Consider the following 20000-nt stretch of genomic DNA (forward strand, 5'->3'; position numbering starts at 1 on the left):
TGTGTTGTTGGTGTGTGAACTTGCACAACACTGGCTATTGTGTTGTTGGTGTGTGAACTTGCACAACACTGGCTATTGTGTTGTTGGTGTTGTGCTAATGTCTGGTTTCCTCCCCCCGTCCGTCGTGTGTGTGTGTGTGTGTGTGTGTGTGTGTGTGTGTGTGTGTGTGTGTGGCAGGCGTGAAGACGCCCACCCCGGCCTCTGCGTTCGTGCCCACGGGCGACGCCAACCCGTTCCAGCCGCAGGTGAAGACGCTGCCGTTACCGTCTCCGTCTCCGTCGCCCTCGGTGGACGCCAAGCAGCAGCTGCAGCGCAAGATCCAGAAGAAGCAGCAGGAGCAGCGGCTGCAGTCGCCCGGGGCGCCCAGCGACGCCCAGCAGGCCAGACGGGCAGAGACGGGCACCCCGGGACCCAGCGCCAGCCTCACCCCCAGCAGCCCCGCGCTGCTCTCGCCGCAACCCACCATCGGCATCGTCGTGGCAGCCGTGCCCAGCCCCATTACAGTAAGCTGTGTGAGTGAGTGAGTGAGTGAGTAAGCTATGTGTGTGTGTGTGTGTGTGTGTGTGTGTATATTCAGCTGTCCACACAATATGGGAGAATAATGAACAAACATTAAAGGTATGGTTTGGTGTAAACACAACCCAGGTTCTATTTATGGAGATAACAAGTTCAGTCATTTGGGAGCAAAATGGGGAGTGACACAAAGTTGGATGCTCAACAAAACGATTTATGTTGTTTCAATTAGGGAGTTGGCGAAATGTATAGTTTATTATTTTTACTTCCCTGAAAAGTTTAGGGAGGATTGTCCTCCCTTTCCTCAATGAACGAGCCTCGTCTGGTAGCTAGGGCATTGCTAGGGTACATAGGATTGTTGTTATGCAAAATAACATGGTTGCTATGGTGGTTGCTAGGGTCTTAATGTTGGTTGCTATGGCGTTGCTAGAGTAATTGAGATGGTTGGGGAGGGTGTGTTGCTATGATACATATGGTGGTTGCTATGGAAGACAGTGAGGTTGCTATGGTGGTTGCTAGGGTAATCATGTCAGTTGCTACGATCACATTACAGTGGTGGTGGCCAGGTTATTGCTAGGATAATTCAGGCGGTTGCTAGGGCATTGCTAGGATAATTGGAATGGTTGCTAGGGTGTTTCTAGGGTAGATATGGTGGTGCTATGCTAAATAACACGGTTGCTATGGTGGTTGCTAGGGTTAAAACCAGGTGTATGCTGGTCATGTAAAAATAAAGAGGTGACAGCCTGATGTGTATACAGATCATGTACATGGTTACTGTGGATCTACAAAGATTAGTTTGACATGGATTGGCTTTTACATGGCCTGTATTAACATGGATTGGCTTTTACATGGCCTGTATTAACATGGATTGGCTTTTACATGGCCTGTATTAACATGGATTGACGTAGGCTGGGTGAACCTGCACATCTACAACTGAATTGGCTTTAAAAAAAAAAAAAAAAAAAAAAAAAAGATGGGACAGCGTGGCTAGACTGGCTAGATGTGTGATTCCAATGGCATGGAACTCAACTTTATCCAAGGATTCCAACGGTACTTCATCTTTGAAAATCGGGCATTGGGTCAGAAGTTAAATGCACACACCTTCACAGACACACACAGCCCAGCTTCATAATTAGGCAGATTGTTGCTGTATGTATGCTATGTTATAGTTATGGTTATGGTTATATACTCTCCTGTTGCACTGCATTGTTCACTTCACCTGTTTTTTTTTCAATAAAAACTTTTAAGTGGAAATGTGACCTATTATTAGTGACTGGTATCAGCCCTAGACCTGCCTCTCCCCACACCTTAGTTAAGAGGAACTCAGACCGTTGCAATGTCTGAGCATGATCTGATTGGTGTTTGTTGCTGTATGTATGTATACTGTATCTATGCTGTATGTGATCTCCAGTGTGTGTGTACAGTAATGACGTCTCCTCTTCTGCGTAGGTCCAGAGGAATCGTCAGCCGATGACATCACCCAGCCCGGTGGGGGCGGCCGAGGGCAAGATGCTGCCGGTCAACTTCCAGGTGGTGACGCAGCAGGTCAAGCAGTGCCCCAAGACGCCGCAGAACGTTCCGGCGAGCCCCGTGGGCGACCGGCTGGCGCGCCACCACCACCGCTACGCCCAGATCCTGCCCAAGCCCTCCGCCACCAGCGCCATCACGCTGCGGTCGCCGCCAACGCTGCTCATCACCAACAGCCCCATCAAGACCGTCATGCCCTCGCCGCACGTCAGCTCCCTCAACGTGGTCAAGATGACCACCATCTCCCTGGCAACGGCCAACACCAGCGGCGCTGCCACCACGCCCACGCCTCTGAGACCCGCCTCCGCCGGGGTGAGCAGCAGCAGCAGCAGCAGCAGCGCCGCCCTACAGGAGGACCAGAGCAGCGCGGGCCCGACGGCGATGGCTGCCCAGGGGGCGTTAGTGAGGGCAGGGGTGTCTGGCTCGTCGTCAGGGGAGACCAGGGTCAGCGGGGCGGACGGCGGCGGTGGCGGCGAGGAGAAGGCGGGGCTTGCGGACGGCACGGCGGGCCTGAGGAGCGAGAGAGCCACTAAGCACCGCGCCGTGAGTGAGCCGTCGCTGGCCAAGGGGCCGCCGGCAGCCGAGCGCGTCACCAGGGCCAAGAGCGACTCCTCCACCCCCACCCCCCCCATCTCCTCCGTCGCCTCCGTCTTCTCCGTCAGTGGGCACGGCAGCATCAGGGAGGGGTCAGAGTGCGCGCTCTACCTCTCCGTAGCCAATCAGAGCGCCGGCGTGGTGACCTGCTCCTCTGTCTCCGCCCCCGTCTCCTCCCCCCCCGCCAGGAGTCCGCGCAAGCGCTCCTCGTCCGCCCTGGAGACGCACGTCATCCCCGTCAAGCGCGTCTTCATCTCCCAGCAGCCCCTGGACACCTCCGCGGACCCCTCCAGAGGAAGCGGCGTTGGCGTTGGCGTCGGGGCGGGGGGGAAGAAGACGGCGCGCCCCGAGAGCGCCCCCTGTCGGGTGACGCTGAAGAACAGCACCCTGCAGCCCGTGCAGATCCTCGCGCTCTCCGACACGCCCACTCCCGCCCCCGTCAGCCAATCACAGGAGGCCTCCGTCGCCGTCGCCGCTGCCACAGACCCCGCCCAGTCCACCGGCGCCGCTACGCGGTCCGATACGCCATCCCTCCTCCTGCCCATCGCCGCGGCAACACAACCCCCGCCGACGACGACGCCCCGAGCCCTGTCGCTGGAGCCGGACGCCAAGCGCAGCCTATGGGACGGTCCGGCTGGGCTGGGGGCGGAGCCCAAGCTGATGACCTCACAGCTCCACGCGGCGGTGGAGCCGGACGGCGGTCAGCTGGGTCTGGTGGACTTTGTGGGCGGCGGCTCCTCGGCGGGCGGCATGGACTACTTCCCGTTTGCGGACGACGACATGACGCAGGACAGCATCGTGGAGGAGCTGGTGCAGATGGAGGAGCAGATGAAGCTCAGCGGTGGCCTGCACCACCACCACCAGCACCAGCAGGGGGCGTCGTACCTCAGCTGCGTGCAGCTCGGCCTGCAGGGGGTCGTGACCTCCGCCGGACACACGCACACACACACACACACACACACGGCCTCCTCGTCCTCCGCCTTCTACCACTCCGCACACAGCAGCACCACCCCCGCGCACACACCCACCCCCACCCCGACCCCGACACCCACGCCCACCCCCACCCCCACCTCCGAGATGCTGCCGGGCGCCCACAGCTTGGCGCGGGAGAGCCCCTGCTCGCGCTTGGCGCCCGTCACGCCCGTGGACGGCCTGATGGGCGGCGGGCGACACACTCCGATCAGCACGCCGCTGTCCAGCTGCAGCAGCGTCCCGCCGAGCCCCGTGGAGTGCCGCAACCCGTTCGCCTTCACGCCCATCAACTCCAGCGTCACCGGTTACCACGACGGCAGCGTGGTGGTGTCCAGCAGCCCGGTGAAGCCCATGCAGCGGCCCATGGCAACGCACCCCGACAAGGCCAAGCTGGACTGGATCACCGGTCGCTACGGCAACGCTGCGGCCGGCGACACCTCGCCCTCCTCCTCCTCCGTCTCCATCCTGCCCAGCTACCAGGACCTGGTGGACGACCACTTCCGCAAGCCACACGCCTTCGCCATCTCCGGCCAGGCCTTCCAGGCGCAGACGCGCCAACCAGTGGCCGTGCCAGTCTCCCCCGTGCCCCAGACGCAGGCCGCCGCCACTGGGCAGAGCAAGCAGGAGAGCTTTGCGGTGCCCGCTCCGTTGGACGGCAAGCCCGGGGGCAGCGCCACGTTCCGCTGCCGCAGTGTGAGCCCGGCCGTAGTACGTCAACGGAACCTTAGCGGGAACCCTGGCGGCGGTGTTTCCGCTCCCCCCAGAACCCTGGCGTCGCCCTTCAGCTCGCCGCTGACCTCGAGCGAGGTGCTGGGCATCCTGTCGGGCGGCCGGTCGCTGGCGAGCGCCAGCAGCAGCATGATGGCGCAGCGCAGCCAGTCGGTGCCGCTGAACGTCATGATGGCGTCGGAGATGCTGCCCCTCTGCGTGCCCGGCGGGTCGGGCGGCGGCGCCAAGATCGCCAACGTGCTCCTGAGCAAGATGGAGGTGGACGTCGTGGACGACGCGGTCCGAGGCCTCGGCGTCAACAACCTGCCGTCCAACTACACGGCGCGCCTCAACCTCACGCAGATGCTGGAGTCCGGCGCAGCCTTCCCCTCCGGCGCCGCCCCCGTCGTCACGGCAACGCAGCCCGGCCCCGCGGCCTACGACTTCCAGAAGCCCGTGTACCTCATCAGCAGCCACGGCCCGCACACCGCCTTCTCCGCGGCCGCAGACGGACAAGCACAAGCCGGGTCCTCCGAGCCCACGCAGGAGCAGCAGCTGCAGCTGCAGGAACACAGCTTGCTGCAGGAACAACTTCAAGAACAGCTACAAGAACAGAGCTTGCTGCAGGAACAACTTGAAGAACAGCTACAAGAACAGAGCTTGCTGCAGGAACAGTTACAAGATCAGAGCTTACTGCAGGAACAACTTGAAGAACAGAGCTTGCTACAGGAACAACTTCAAGAACAGAGCTTACTGCAGGAACAACAGCTGCAGATACAGGAACAGAGCTTACTGCAGGAACAGCTACAAGATCAGACCTTACTGCAGGAACAACAGCTGCAGATACAAGAACAACAGCTGCAGCTACAGGACCAGCTACAAGATCAGACCTTACTGCAGGACCAGCTACAAGATCAGAGCTTACTGCAGGAACAGCTACAAGATCAGAGCTTACTGCAGGAACAACAGCTGCAGCTACAGGACCAGCTACAAGATCAGAGCTTACTGCAGGAACAGCTACAAGATCAGAGCTTACTGCAGGACCAGCTACAAGATCAGAGCTTACTGCAGGACCAGCTACAAGAGCAGAGTTTACTGCAGGAACAGCTACAAGATCAGAGCTTACTGCAGGACCAGCTACAAGAGCAGAGTTTACTGCAGGAGCAGAGTTTGCTGCAGGAGTCGGCGTTGCTGCAGGAGTCGGCCTTGCAGCTGCAGGGGGAGGTGCTGCTGGGGGGGGAGGAGGCGCATCAGCGGGAGGAGCAGGAGCAGCTGGACTTCAGCAGCACGGTGAAGGACCTGCTGGGGGAGGACGGCCTCCACCCGAGCTCGCAGCTGGTCGGCCAAGTGGCGTCGGAGCTCAACGCCGTGGCGTCCGACTTCTCGGGCGACCTGCGACTGCCCTCCGACCTGTCCAGCAGCATCAGCGACCTGAACACGCTGGACGCCAACCTGCTGTTCGACCCGGGCCAGCCGCAGGACTCGTACGAGGAGGCCACGCTCGAGGAGCTCAAGAACGACCCGCTCTTCCAGCAGATCTGCAGCGACTCGGTCAGCTCCGCCGGATTTGATTGGCTGGAGAATAAGGACCAGCCCACCGTGGAGATGCTCGGCTGAGCGCTGAGGCATCTCCGGCCGCTTTTTGTTTTTTTTTACTTTTAAGTGTTATTTATGAGTTCTGTTTGTTTGTTTGTTTGTTTGTGTCTGTGAAGTATGTGTTTTTGTACTTTTAAACGTGTCTCACTACAGCAAAAAGCTGGACTCCTGCTGGTGTCCGGTGTGAAGTGCCAGTGGCGTCGAGAAGGCCTCACAGGCCACAGGCTCGTTTCCGTCTGTGCCGTTGGCTTGAATCTCTCCTGTCTGTCAGTACGTTTCCATCCCCCCCCCCCCCCTCTCTCTCTCTCTCTCTCTTTCTCTCTCTCTGTTTCTCCATCTCTCTCTCTCCTTCACTGAGCACCTGAACTGGTCTAAACTGTTCAGACGACATATGATCTTTTTTAGATGGAACTCTTAGGTGCAGGCCACTGCTCAGAAACGCAGTCTGCACTCGGCCCCTGTGCCCTGCAGTGCCCCCTGGTGTTGGCCTCAGGGGAGACCTCCAGAGTGCCCCGTAGTGTTCAGCCTCAGCGGGGACCTCCAGAGCGCCCCCTGGTGGACTGGAAGATGCAATACACTTGTCCTTCTCCAGCTATAGATTATTGGCTGAACTGCTGTCTGTTAAAAAGAAAGACGTCACTGACAAAACAAAATGCCTTTATGACCCTTAAAGATAAGAAGGAGAGAGTGCACAGGGGTGTGCGGCCCTTGAGGGAAGAGTGCAAGGCCACAGGTGAGCTGTGCCACAGGTGAGCTGTGCCACAGGTGAGCTCTGCCCCTGGGCCGCAGGTGTGTCCTGGATCTCAACAGGTGCTACTAGGTGCTGATATGATGATGATATGTCATCACCTTAATTGGTCACAGTCCCATGAACAATAAATAGATACCTTTTGGAATGGCCATAATAATAGCAGTTTGACTGTTGACTATAAATAGTGAAGAAAAGTGTTTCTTTTCGTTTTGCTTTGCTTTCGATTCTGTATAGTGAAATAATGTGAAACTCTTCTGTAAGGAAGTGGTGCTGGTCGGGTTGCCTTACCTGAAGTCCGAGGCCCTGCAGTGCCACAGGTGAGCCGTCCGGGCACATGCCCGCGAACCCTCCTGCTGTTTTTAAAAAAGAGACTTTTGGCTCTGGGGTGTCCACTTAAAGGGACATGTGGGTCTGTGTGTGTCCACTTAAAGGGACATGTGGGTCTGGGGTGTCCACTTAAAGGGACATGTGGGTCTGTGTGTGTCCACTTAAAGGGACATGTGGGTCTGTGTGTGTCCACTTAAAGGGACATGTGGGTCTGTGTGTGTCCATTTAAAGGAGTGTGCTGGTCTGGTGTGTCCATTCCAGTTCCATGCTGAGATCCTGTCAGTGTGCATGTCCCTGGACTGGTCTGCCCTTAGAGTGAGCGAGCGGTGTTGACCTGTGAACTATCAGAAGCCTGTTCTTGAGTTAGCGGTGTTGACCTGTGAACTATCAGAAGCCTGTTCTTGAGTTAGCGGTGTTGACCTGTGAACTATCAGAAGCCTGTTCTTGAGTTAGCGGTGTTGACCTTTGAACTATCAGATGCCTGTTCTAGAGTTAGTGGTGTTGACCTTTGAACTATCAGAAGCCTGTTCTAGAGTTAGCGGTGTTGACCTTTGAACAGAAGCCTGTTCTAGAGTTAGCAATGTTGACCTTTGAACTATCAGAAGCTTGTTCTAGAGTTAGCGGTGTTGACCTTTGAACAGAAGCCTTCTAGAGTTAGCGCTGTTGACCTTTGAACAGAAGCCTGTTCTAGAGTTAGCGGTGTTGACCTTTCAACTATCAGAAGCCTGTTCTAGAGTTAGCAGTGTTGACCTTTGAACTATCAGAAGCCTTCTAGAGTTAGCGCTGTTGACCTTTGAACTATCAGAAGCCTGTTCTACTGAGACATCTTGTCTGGTGCAGCTTCAAGATCCAAGTGTTGGGATCTGAACTGTGATGTGAAAGGTCAGATGCTATGGTGATGAACTCGGAAATCTCAGCACTACGATGAAGGATTCTGACATTTTTAGTGAGATCTGAAATTTCAGAGACGTGGAGATGGATTCTGAACCGTCTGAAAGTAGACCTGAAATATCAGAGATGAATTCTGAACCGTCTGAAAGTAGACCTGAAATATCAGAGATGAATTCTGAATCTTCTGTAGTAAGAGCTGAATTGTGAGTTGTGAATTCTGAATTGTCTGAATATCTGAAATATCAGTTGTGAATTCTGAATTGTCTGAGGATCTGAAATATCAGTTGTGAATTCTGAACCGTCTTAAGTAAGAGCTGAAATATCAATGGTATGGTGATGAAGGCAACGTCGGTGTTCCGGTTACAGGTGGTGTAAAAGTCCAGCTTCAGAAAGTAAAAGTCCAACCATGTATTGGTTATACCTGAGCACTTAACACAGGTGATCTCACCAATCAGCTGCTCTCCCTGAGCACTTAACACAGGTGATCTCACCAATCAGCTGCTCTCCCTGGCTGAAGAGTTGTGCTAATTAGAATCAGCTGGTTGAAGTGAACGGTTGGCACGGATCCGTGGGAGGCCTTCCCGCTCTGAAGCTGGACTCGTCCGCCTCTGCTGGCTAGAGCTGCTGGGCTGCTGTTCTGGTTACAGGGGTTCTGGTCGGCGTTGGGTCCACAGTGCAGACGGGTCCGAACCGGTTCCGGGTGATGTGGTCAGAGCCTTACATCATACCAAAGACCAGCTTCTGCCAGAACCGCTTGAGGAGTCCGAGCTCACTGGAGCGAACCGGAACCGGAACCGGAACCGGTCCAGAAGGACCCGACATGGCGGGCGAGACGGGTCATCAGAGCACACACACGGGCCGGCGATCAGAACCGTGATGAGCAGGTCCACTTCTCCACACATGGGCCGGCGATCAGAACCGTGATGAGCAGGTCCACTTCTCCACACATGGGCCGGCGATCAGAACCGTGATGAGCAGATCCACTTCTCCACACACGGGCCGGCGATCAGAACCGTGATGAGCAGGTCCACTTCTCCACACATGGGCCGGCGATCAGAACCGTGATGAGGCAGCAGGATGAGCAGGTCCACTTCTCCACACATGGGCCGGCGATCAGAACCGTGATGAGCAGGTCCACTTCTCCACACATGGGCCGGCGATCAGAACCGTGATGAGGCAGCAGGATGAGCAGATCCACTTCTCCACACATGGGCCGGCGATCAGAACCGTGATGAGGCAGCAGGATGAGCAGATCCACTTCTCCACAGTGTGTGAACGCTGACTCAGCAGTCCTACAGTACAAAGGCTAAAACGCCGACTCAGCAGTCCTACAGCAGTCAGCTGTGGGCTGGAGAGCATGGGGGGGGGGGTGGGGGGGGTTGGGGGGTGGTCTTATGGGGGGGGGCACTATTGGGGGTGGAGTTATGGGGGGTTGGAGTTATGGGGGGGTGGAGTTATGGGGGTTGCACTTGTTAAGACTTTTAGCTTGTGTAGTCATGAAGCTGGATATCAAGGTCCCATGTGTACAAAGAGCATCGTCATACAACCCATAATTTAAAGACACTGTACTCCAGTAATCATTTCTAGATAGGTCTGATTGCCCTTAAAATATATACATATATAACTATATATATATATATGGAAAAAAAAAACGACTTGATGGTATTGGGTGTGAGGGCAGGGGATGTGGATGTGCTGTATGTAACCTGGCTTCTGTATTGTGCAGTATTGCTGTCTGTTTGGTCTCTAGCTTGCTGATGTCTCTTTTTCTTTGTCTGAGAGTGTTCTGGTCTCAGTAGCAGACGTGACGTGTTTTTCAGAGAGAAGAGCAGTAGCATGGGTTATTAAGAAAAAAAAGAAGCAAACTGGCGTATGTGTGTGTGTGTGTGTGTGAGTGAGTGCGTGTGTGAGCGCATATGTGTGTGTGTGAGTGTGGAATGTAGCTTAGTTCTGACATGCGAGGACCTTTCACTGCACACCCTGGAGATGTCCATGGGTCCTGTGTGTGTGTGTGTGTGTGTGTGTGTGTGTGTGTGTGTGTGTGTGTGTGTGTGTTCACTGCACACCCTGGCGATGTCCACGGGTCCTGTGTCCTCCTACTCTCTGAGGCTCGACTTATTGCACTAAATTTTTTTATGAGTCATGGCTTTGCCACATCTTTAAGGACAAATCTGTCGACTAAAGCCTGCAAAAATATTTTTTATGAGGAATTTCCGAAGCGATAACCGTGAGAAATGTGCTCGAAAAACGACAATGCCCAATTGTCTGGTGCGTCCACACACCTAATCTCAGTGAGATGCAGCTCTCCCGTTCTCATCCTCGAGAATACGAACCATTTCAGCGCGACAGCGAGCCGGAGGTGGACAGCCGATCGAGGACCTGCTTCACCCTGTTAGGAAACGATTGTATGTGCGCATGTGCATTGAGAATATCGACTCGCATTAATCCGGGCCTGGACCTGGAACACACACAGCGAAAGGTGTTGCTACTTTGAGTAAAAACTTACTTGCATCATATGTTTACCAAGTTAATGTTGTTCTCTGTGTTTAGTTTCTGAATGTTATCTTTGTTTTTACATTCATTTTGATAGTGGATGCCTTTGTGGAGAAAGCTGTACATATTTTATATTTTTGTTTTGGGGGCATTTTAATAAGGCTCTGGCCTTGCCTCCGTATGTAAAATGTGAGTATATATATATATATGAAGGAGAAGGCCACAGTCTCCTGGGTCCTAGTGCTCGACCTGCTCAGTCTCAGGTGGGCTCGTAGGTCTCTCTCTCTCTCTCTCTCTCTCTTTCTCTCTCTCTCTCCCTCTCTCTGTGTCCATGTTTTTCTAGCGCCCCCTGGTGTCGGAGGCCTCTCTTCTCTGGTGTCCCGCGCGGGTCGGTTCTGTCCGGCCCGCGGCTCCCCTGTGTCCGTGTGTGTGGCGGCTTTTGTCAGGTGTGTGTGCAGCTTCACGTGCCGTAGCTTGTTCATATTGCAGACGCCGCTCAGCTGCTTCTCTTTCTTTTCAACTCAAAGTTCTCCCAGGTGAGATTTTTTTAAGTGGTTTTGAAAGCCAATAAACATTTTTGTAAAGAATGCCCGTCTCCGAAGGTCTCTGAGTTTTGTCTTTGTGAGTAATGCTGTGTGTGTGATGTGTGAGTGTAATGTGTGTGTGATGTGTGAGTAATGTGTAAGTAATGTGTGAGTAATGTGCAATGTGTGAGTAATGTATGTGTGTAATGTGTGAGTAATGCTTTGTGTGTGAGTGTGACGTGTGAATAATGCTGTGTGAGTGATGTGTGAGTAATGCTGTGTGTGTGAGTAATGCTGTGTGTGTGAGTAATGTGTGTGTGAGTAATGCTGTGTGTGTAATGCTGTGTGAATAATGTGCGTGTGTAACGTGTGTGTAATGTGTGTGTGTGATGTGTGTGGTCCAGTTGCATGTTTGTTTGTTTTGATTTTTCGCAGCAATCAGAGTGTCTCCTCTCACCCCACGGCAAATCCTCCAGAGTGGCCCCTCCCACAGAGTAACCTTGGCAACCAGCTGCTCTTGCGCTAAAGCTAAGTGATCGCTTCAGAGACACACGCTATTGGCCACCAACAGCTAAGTGATCTCTTCAGAGACACACACTATTGGCCACCAGCTAAGTGATCTCTTCAGAGACACACACTATTGGCCACCAGCTAAGTGATCTCTTCAGAGACACACGCTATTGGCCACCAGCTAAGTGATCTCTTCAGAGACACACACTATTGGCCACCAGCTACATGATCTCTTCAGAGACACACACTATCAGCCTCCTCTGCCGTCGCTGCCTGCTGGGTGCAGTTCCTCCGTCAGCCTCAGGTCAGTGGAGGAGCTGCAGTGCTGGATCCGCCCACCAGAGGGCGTCCTGTGCCTGACAGTGTAAGCGCCCAACATTGGGATAATATAGGGCACTAGGCAGTGTGGTCCTGCTGGAGACCAGCGCTCTGCTCCCTCTGTTGGTCACGAAGGGAACTCCACCTCTGAAGGTTTGCTAGAGACTGATGACCTTATGACCTGTGATGGGTTAAAGAAGGCTACGCTATATGAGCACAACCGTATAGCACATTCATACACACACACACACACACACTCACACACTCACAACACATTCGCCTGCCTGTAAAACTACCTATGGTGTAAACACACACACACACACACAATATACTCTCTTTGTAAAAATGTATAATGGTTTATGGTGTAATTTATAGTCTTAGACTCTCAAAAGGTTGTGTTGGAAATATCACATGAATGTGTTTAGGTAAGGACAACACCGTTTGTGTTTGTGTTTCTTACACAATCCAACACATTTAAAACACATCCTTTTGAGAGTGTATATACTGTAGGTCAGTTCATGTGGCACCAGGACACACACAATATGCTAATCTCTTTATAAAAATGCGTAGTGTTTCATGGTGTAGCTTTATAGTCTGACTGGCTTATAGTTCATATGGCAGCAGAACTCTGATGGGACGGAATCCTCCAGAACCTCTTGGGTCACGTGACGCTTGTGATTCTAAGGTTCTGCAGAGAAGTCTCCTGGACCTTTTAAAGTCCGTCTTTAGCTCTGAAGCCTTCAGCAGCTTTGTCTTTGTCAGGCCTCACACACACGCACACACACACACACACACACACACACACACACACGGGCAGAGCAGAAGTAGAGGGTGATGTGGTGTGGGGGGTCAGAGGTGAAGGGTCAGTGGGGAGGGGCTACTGGTGACCCTGGCGTTGGCCGGTGCAGGGTGAGTGGGTGCGGGGCAGGTTCCCATGCTCCGCTGTATTCATCCCATGGTAATGACCTCCCCCCTCACACACACACACACACACACACACACACTGACCCTTCAGCAGCTCGCCTTCTGGCCCTCGGCCTCCTGTCACTCAAACCACTGGCCCCGCCTCTCACTGCTCTGAGGCCGATCTTGTGTCCAGGTCTGGCCAGAGACCCAGGAAGCAAACCCTCCCCCCCTCATACACACACACACACACACACACATGCAGTTCTGATGACCAGACCTATGCAGGGAGACTCTGTTCTGATGACCGAATGGTTCTGGGCGTGAAACTCCTCTGAGAGTCCATGTCAGTATGGCAGCACACACACACACACACACACAAAAATCAACCAGCTACTGTATGGAAGATGTCCCTAAACATCGCCTACATCACGGCAATAATTACAGAGTTTTGTTCGCTTTGAAGAGTCACATTTGTGAGGTCACACACTGATGTTTGAAGAGGAGACTAGCTCTCAGTCTCCGTTTTAGTTCACCCCAAAGGTGTTCTCAGGTTGAGGTCAGGACTCTGTGTAGGCCAGTCAAGTTCATCCACACCAAACTCTGTCATCCATGCCTTTATGGACTTTGCTTTGTGCACTGGTGCACAGTCATGTTGGAACAGGAAGGGGCCATCCTCAAGCTGGGCTTGGCCTCTTAGTTCCAGTGAAAGGAACTTAAATGCTTCAGCATTAACCAAGAGATTTTGGACAATTCCATTCTCCCAACTTTGTGAGAACAGTTTGGGGATGGCCACTTCCTGTTCCAACATGACTGTCCACCAGTGCACAAATCAAGGTCCATAAAGGCAGGGATGACAGAGTTTGGTGTGGATAGACTTGACTGGCTAGTACAGAGTGCTGACCTCAACCCAATAGAACACCTTTGGGATGAATTAGAGCAGAGACTGAGAGCCAGTCACCTCGTCCAACATCAGTGTGTGACCTCACAAATGCGCTTCTGGAGGCGATTCGTGGTTCGTGATATCAAAAATCCTATATCACGCTCCTAAACCTTAGTGGAAAAGTCTTCCCAGAAGAGTTCAAGCGGTGCAAAGGGTGGACCAATGTCATATTAAACCCTATGGATTAAGAATGGGATATCACTTAAAGGGATAATCCGGAGTGAAATGCACTTTAGATAAATTTTCGGACTATTGGGAGTACATACGTTGAGTTGACACCAAAATCATGTCATTCGGATGTATTTTGAGAAAGTTCGAGGTTACCGTTTTTAGCCAAAACTCGTTAGCCTGGAAGTGACCCGGGCATGTCCTTTCGCCGCTACAAAACGCTATTTTTATACCTCTTCTACTGTTCCAAACAACACTACACTTACGTGGTAGTGAGTAGAGGGTCCCTAAAGCCAAACCGAAGTATCCCCACGTCCGAATGACATGATTTTGGTGTCAACTCAACGTATGTACTCCCAATAGTCCGAAAAATTGATCTAAAGTGAATTTCACTCCGGATTATCCCTTTAAGTTCATGTGGGATATCACGTAAATTCATGTGGGATATCACGTAAGTTCATGTGGGATATCACGTAAGTGCATGTGGGATATCACGTAAGAATGTCACTTAAGTGCATGTGGGAGTCAAGGGCAAGGCAGGTGACCCAATACGTTTAGCAATATAGTGTATGTGATGCGTGTACACTATATTGCACAGATGTATTGCACAGGTTATGTGATATAAATATAAATATTACAGTATTGGGTGTTAGCAGTGCAAGGCTAGAGGTGTAAACAGGTAAACAGTGCAGTAGTGAAAGTGAACAGGTAACCTAATAACAGCTAAAGTGCAAATGCCAGACAGGAGGTGTAGTTGTGTTCAGCAGACAGGAGGTGTAGTTGTGTTCAGGAGGAGGTGTACAGTAGTTGTGTTCAGGAGGAGGTGTAGTTGTGTTCAGCAGCGCTGCAACCTCTGGGGAGAGGCTGCACCTGAGCCTGCTTTTTACTCGTCTCCCTCACTATCCTCACTATCACTCACATCATTTTAAACATCTCCTGGTTTGGACAGTCTACGCAGGTGCAGGCTGGGGTGCAGGCTGGGGTGGGTGCTGGGGGTGGGTGCAGGCTGGGGTGCAGGCTGGGGTGGGTGCAGGCTGGGGTGCATGGCAGACACAGGAGCAGAGTTCTTCTTTTCACACGTGCCCTCACGGCAGCAGGCCAAGTCATCTCCCTCCAGTCCAGACACCACCTATGATCAACTGGGGAAGGCAGGTCAAGTTCTGCTTTAGTGCTGGACTTCCATACATAGGTCAAATAGTTTGTAAATATGAGGAAGAAATACAGCTGGTGATGGTGGAAGCTTTTCCTGGAGGCCTCAGCTCAGCTGATGGGGGGGGGGGGTATGGGAGGAAGTCATTAGTGTTGGGCCCTAATCATGCAATTTAACTGGACATGTGGACTCTACTCAGTTCAGTTTACCATTTCATAGTATAGGGTTAGTAGCCTATGTGGGGAAAGTAATTGGCTTATTGGCATGTTTAATGTTTTACTTAGAAAAGAAAAAGGAGGTTTTAGATGCGTCGCACACGTTCATCACAAAACAGCAGAAACACTTCTTTGCTGTGCTGTGCTGTGACGTGGTGTGCAGTGCTGCGCCCTGTGCGCTATTCTGTGCTGCTTATACACCGTGGCGTGTGTGAATCTGGGGGACTTTGGAAGGGATGTATGCAAATATCTCTCCTCTGATCAAACAGCTGGGCCGCTATTGTGTCCCCGTGAAAGGACCGGGGGTTGGTCATCGTCAATGGCATGCGCCCACTCGATCGATACGCGCACTCGTTGGACAGCTGACGACTCGCCGTCGATATCTGACCATAATTACTCAGGTTTTTAGGCTTAAAGGCAGCTGGGCCAAGGAAATATGGCCGACGTTAGCAATGTTCATATAAAATGAATCATTTTATACCAAATGAGACTGCTTGACGACTCATAAGGCTATATATAATGTTGGGTAGTTTATAGACTAGTCTACGCCATACTAAACACACAGCTCTGACCATGTTGACATATAGGCCCCAAAAATAGGCTATTTTTAAAAAATGGTTAAAAAATATATTAGCAACCCACAGTCTAACGAATATGAATGAGCGCGCCTTCGGCTATGAACGCCTAGTGTTCCAAAAATGTAAAATCCACTTGTTTTGGATTATGAGTGGAACTATGAGTTAGTGCTTCACATTTGGTTGAATGAAATGTGCTCGGACCAAGTCATGCAAGGTGTCTGTGGATGAAGGCCATTGGCTTGATGAGGGTGAAGGGGGAATGGGATGGTCACCGGAGGGGGAGGGGAGGGGGGGTCAGCCCCCATCTCCGGTCATCGCTGTGGCCGGTTTAGTTTAGTCTCGCTCTGGCCAGAGGATACACGCCGCGCTGCGTGAAGCGGCTCGAGCCAATATAATGAACGAAGCTGTTGAATAAATGGCGTTTATCAAAAGGGAATTAATCCGGCGCGTGCTGTTTTTATGTTTATTTCTGCCGTTGACAGGTAAGTGCACAGCCTTTCTTCTTTAAAAAACTTGATTTTTGTGTGTCTGACTGGGAACGCACTGGCTGCACAATGTCTTCCTGATTGATCGGATGTGACAAGGGAGAGAGGATAGGTCTGTTTCTCGGGTTTGGCCGAAAACAGACGATGAACATGTTTTATATTAGCCTACATAAACTTTTCCTGAAGTGAAACTGCATTTGATAGAGTTTATCATCTTGTTATTTTATTGGAGTGGTGCCCTGTCCTTCACAAACTCATAGCCTACATTGGGAAGCACACAGTAACCTGCCATTTTTAACTCTTGGGTCCAAGGTGTTTATGTCTGTGTGGTCTCCTAACAGCGGAGAGAGTGTTTTAAATGCCATTACTGAAAACTTAGCCGTTTTACTTCATCACCAGCATAAATGAATAGACAGAGTAGCCTACCTCAAATCCAGTGTCATTGTCCAGTAACTGGGCTAATAGTGGGGAAACTGACCTCAAATCCAGTGTCATTGTCCAGTAACTGGGCTAATAGTGGGGAAACTAACAACTGCTTTTATCAGTTTGGGAGATTTAGATGTTTTACTCCATTGTTTGGCATAGACATGTTGTCAGTCCCTAATATTTAAATGATGGGCTTTAACTAACTAACCATTATTTTGATAGTAGATTAATTTAACAATTATTTTATTGATAGTCCCAGCTAGCTAGCCAGAGGCCCAGTGTGTGTGTGTGTGTGTGTGTGTGTGTGTGTGTGTGTGTGTGTTCGTTCAGCAGTGGCTGGTCAGTCTGTCTGTCAGCATCTGTCTCTGTGTCCTCTGGCCCGGCTGATGTGTGTGTGTGGTGTGTATCCAGGTGTGGTGTGTTTTAGCGAGCTGTCGTTTGTGACGGAGCCTCGTGACGTTACGGTCGTGCAGAACTCTCGGGTGGTTCTGGACTGCCAGGCCCAAGGAGAACCTCCCGTGGACGTCAGGTGGCTGAGGAACCGCGTGGCCGTGCGGGAGGGCGAGCATGTGCGTCTCCTGGCCAACGGCTCGCTGCTCCTCTCCCGCGCGGAGGCGTCCACAGCAGGACTCTACCAGTGCCTGGCCAGCAACACACACGGGGCCGTCCTCAGCCAGAGAGCTCAACTCACCATCGCAAGTAAGTAGCCACACCACCACCACCACCCTCCTACAGGGCAACCACAACCACCGCCACCACCACCACCCCTCCTACAGGGCAACCACAACCGCCGCCACCACCACCCCCCCTCCTACAACCACAACCGCCGCCACCACCACCACCCCTCCTACAGGGCAACCACAACCACAACCACCGCCACCACCCCTCCTACAGGGCAACCACAACCAACCACCACCACAACCACCACCCCTCCTACAGGGCAACCACAACCACAAGCACAACCACAACCATAATCCAAGCCACAATCATAACCATAAAATAATCACAACCATAACCATAAAATAACCACAACCATAACCATATCCATATCCATAACCATAATCCTAACCACAACCATAACCATATCCATATCCATAACCATAACCATAACCATAACCATAACCATAACACAACCATAATCCTAACCATAACATAACCACAACGATAACATAGCCATAACCACAGGGCCTTGCTCCATGTCTGAACTGAGTAACAGTGTTAGATGCCAAGTAGTGCGCCATATTGGACACCAGCACCATTGGACTATTGAACTTACAGATGTTTCAGCATCTGATTTAGCAAACACACACACACACACACACACACACAGACACACACACACACACACACACACACACACACACACACACACACACACACACACACACACACACACACACACACACACTCAGCCATGCGTTATAGTGATGCTGTGGACATGCCCAGTCATTGTGAAGTGTGTGGCCCAGTGCCATTGTGTTGAGCTGTGTGTGCAGTCACACAGAGTAGCATGCGTGTGTGTGTAGCATGTAGCATGCGTGTGTGTGTGTGTGTGTGTGTGTGTGTGTAGCATGTGTGTGTGTGTGTGTAGCGTGTGTGTGTGTGTGTGTGTAGCGTGTGTGTGTGTGTGTGTGTGTGTGTGTGTGTGTGTGTAGCATGTGTGTAGCGTGTGTGTGTGTGTGTGTAGCATGTGTGTGTGTGTGTGTGTGTGTGTGTGTAGCATGTGTGTGTGTGTAGCATGTGTGTGTGTATAGCATGTGTGTGTGTGTGTGTGTAGCATGTGTGTGTGTATAGCATGTGTGTGTGTGTGTGTGTAGCATGGTGTCCATTTAGTGTGACCCCTGTATTCAGCGCTGCCCTGAGCTGAGGGGCCACTGAGCACGGACGCTTTGTTGGTTTGGTGTGTGTGTGTGTGTGTGTGTGTGTGTGTGTGTGTGTGTGTGTGTGTATGTGTGTGTGTGGAAGGGACAACAGTGCAGAGGGTTTGTTTGGCCTGATCCAACAGTGTCCACTGTTGTGTGTGTCCATTGCTGTGGATTTTCAGATGCGTGTGTGTTCATGTGTGTGTCCACTGTTGTGTGTGTCCATTGCTGTGGATTTTCAGATGCGTGTGTGTCCATAGATGTGTGTGTGTTCATGTGTGTGTGTGTGTTCATGTGTGTGTCCACTGTTGTTCTTTTAGGTTCTCCTGCTTCTGTTCTGGTGCTGTGAGCAGCGAGGGCACGATGTGTGTGTGTGTGTGTGTGTGTGTGTGTGTGTGTGTGTGTCCACTGCTGTGGTGTTGAGTGTGTGCTGTGGTGTTCATATGTGTGTGTGTGTGTGTGTGTGTGTGTTGAGTGTGTGTGTGTGTGAGGTGTGAGGTGACGATGCAGATGCTTTAGCAGTTAAACTGGAGAGAATCCAGTGGAGTTTTGGTGATCAATACTAACTGGTCACCGTTGAACTCCACATCACCATGGCAACAGGGGGCAGAGGTCAGGGGGAGGGACTTGCCGTCTGTCCGTGCACCCATGGGAGAGCCTGTGGGGTCAGCTGGGTCATGGGAGAGGCATTGTCCCCCTCACACACACACACACACACACACACACACACACACACACACACACACACAGGCAGATCAGGCTTTGTGTGTGTTGTGTGCAAGGGCTCATTGTTGTGGTTTGTCCTGAGGGCTGGAGTTCATGGCCACAACATCTCACACCCCAGACTGCACCTCTGCTCTGATCGCCTCACACACACACACACACACACACACACACACACACACACACACACACACACACACACAGTCATAGTTATTTCTTATAACTGGCAACACAGAAAACTGCTACATTATAATTACACACACATACACACACACACACACACACACACACACACACACACACACACACACACACAATCAGTCACTCACTAACACACACACAATCACACAATCACTCACTAACACACACACACACACACACACACACTCACTAACACACACACTAAAACACAAGCAGACACTGCTTCCTCCAGAGGCTGCTCATCCTGCCGTATTGATCAGGGTATTGGCCAGCTCAGGTCAATCGCACGCACGGTCCACACACACGTACACACACACACACTGCCCAGTGTTCTGGCCATCATCCCAACTGCCTTCGATCAGGCCGGGGTTCCCATTTTGGGTGAAGATTGGGTGGACTTTTGGGGGGTTGACCTCTGATGACCTCTGATGACCCCTGGTGACCCCTGATGACCCCTGCCCTTACTGAGGCAACCTCTGTCCTAAGTGACCTGCCCATTGATCTGGTCTTTACGGCGAGCCTGACCCACACACACACACACACACACACACACACTGACCCACAGGGGGGGAGGGGACGGTCACACGCTCCCTGACCAGCGCCCGCCAGCTGCCGTGTGTGT

At 52.1% G+C, this 20000-nt stretch overlaps 2 protein-coding genes across 4 annotated transcripts in view; both read left to right on the plus strand.

Moving 5' to 3' along the window:
- LOC134094513 (DNA-binding protein RFX7) overlaps positions 1-9230 on the plus strand; it is a 23632-nt gene extending 14402 nt beyond the window's left edge. The window contains exons 9-12 of one of the 3 annotated variants that reach the window (XR_009940446.1): positions 178-503; positions 1963-8317; positions 8361-9011; positions 9072-9230. Coding sequence is in view for 1 of the 3 variants with exons in the window: in XM_062548054.1 (XP_062404038.1) it covers positions 178-503; positions 1963-5931 (4295 nt within the window). In the remaining 2 variants the exon portion in view is untranslated. Of the gene's footprint in view, positions 1-177; positions 504-1962 lie in introns of all 3 variants that reach the window. The other 2 variants (XR_009940445.1, XM_062548054.1) reach the window with 2 other exon arrangements.
- LOC134093483 (protogenin B-like) overlaps positions 9051-20000 on the plus strand; it is a 33331-nt gene continuing 22381 nt past the window's right edge. The window contains exons 1-4 of the mRNA XM_062546534.1: positions 9051-9146; positions 10221-10284; positions 10716-10818; positions 17020-17291. Of these exons, the coding sequence (XP_062402518.1) occupies positions 9051-9146; positions 10221-10284; positions 10716-10818; positions 17020-17291 (535 nt within the window). The remainder of the gene's footprint in view (positions 9147-10220; positions 10285-10715; positions 10819-17019; positions 17292-20000) is intronic.

Source organism: Sardina pilchardus, chromosome 10 (genome assembly GCF_963854185.1).
Source record: "Sardina pilchardus chromosome 10, fSarPil1.1, whole genome shotgun sequence".
NCBI classification, from domain to species: Eukaryota; Metazoa; Chordata; class Actinopteri; order Clupeiformes; family Clupeidae; genus Sardina; species Sardina pilchardus.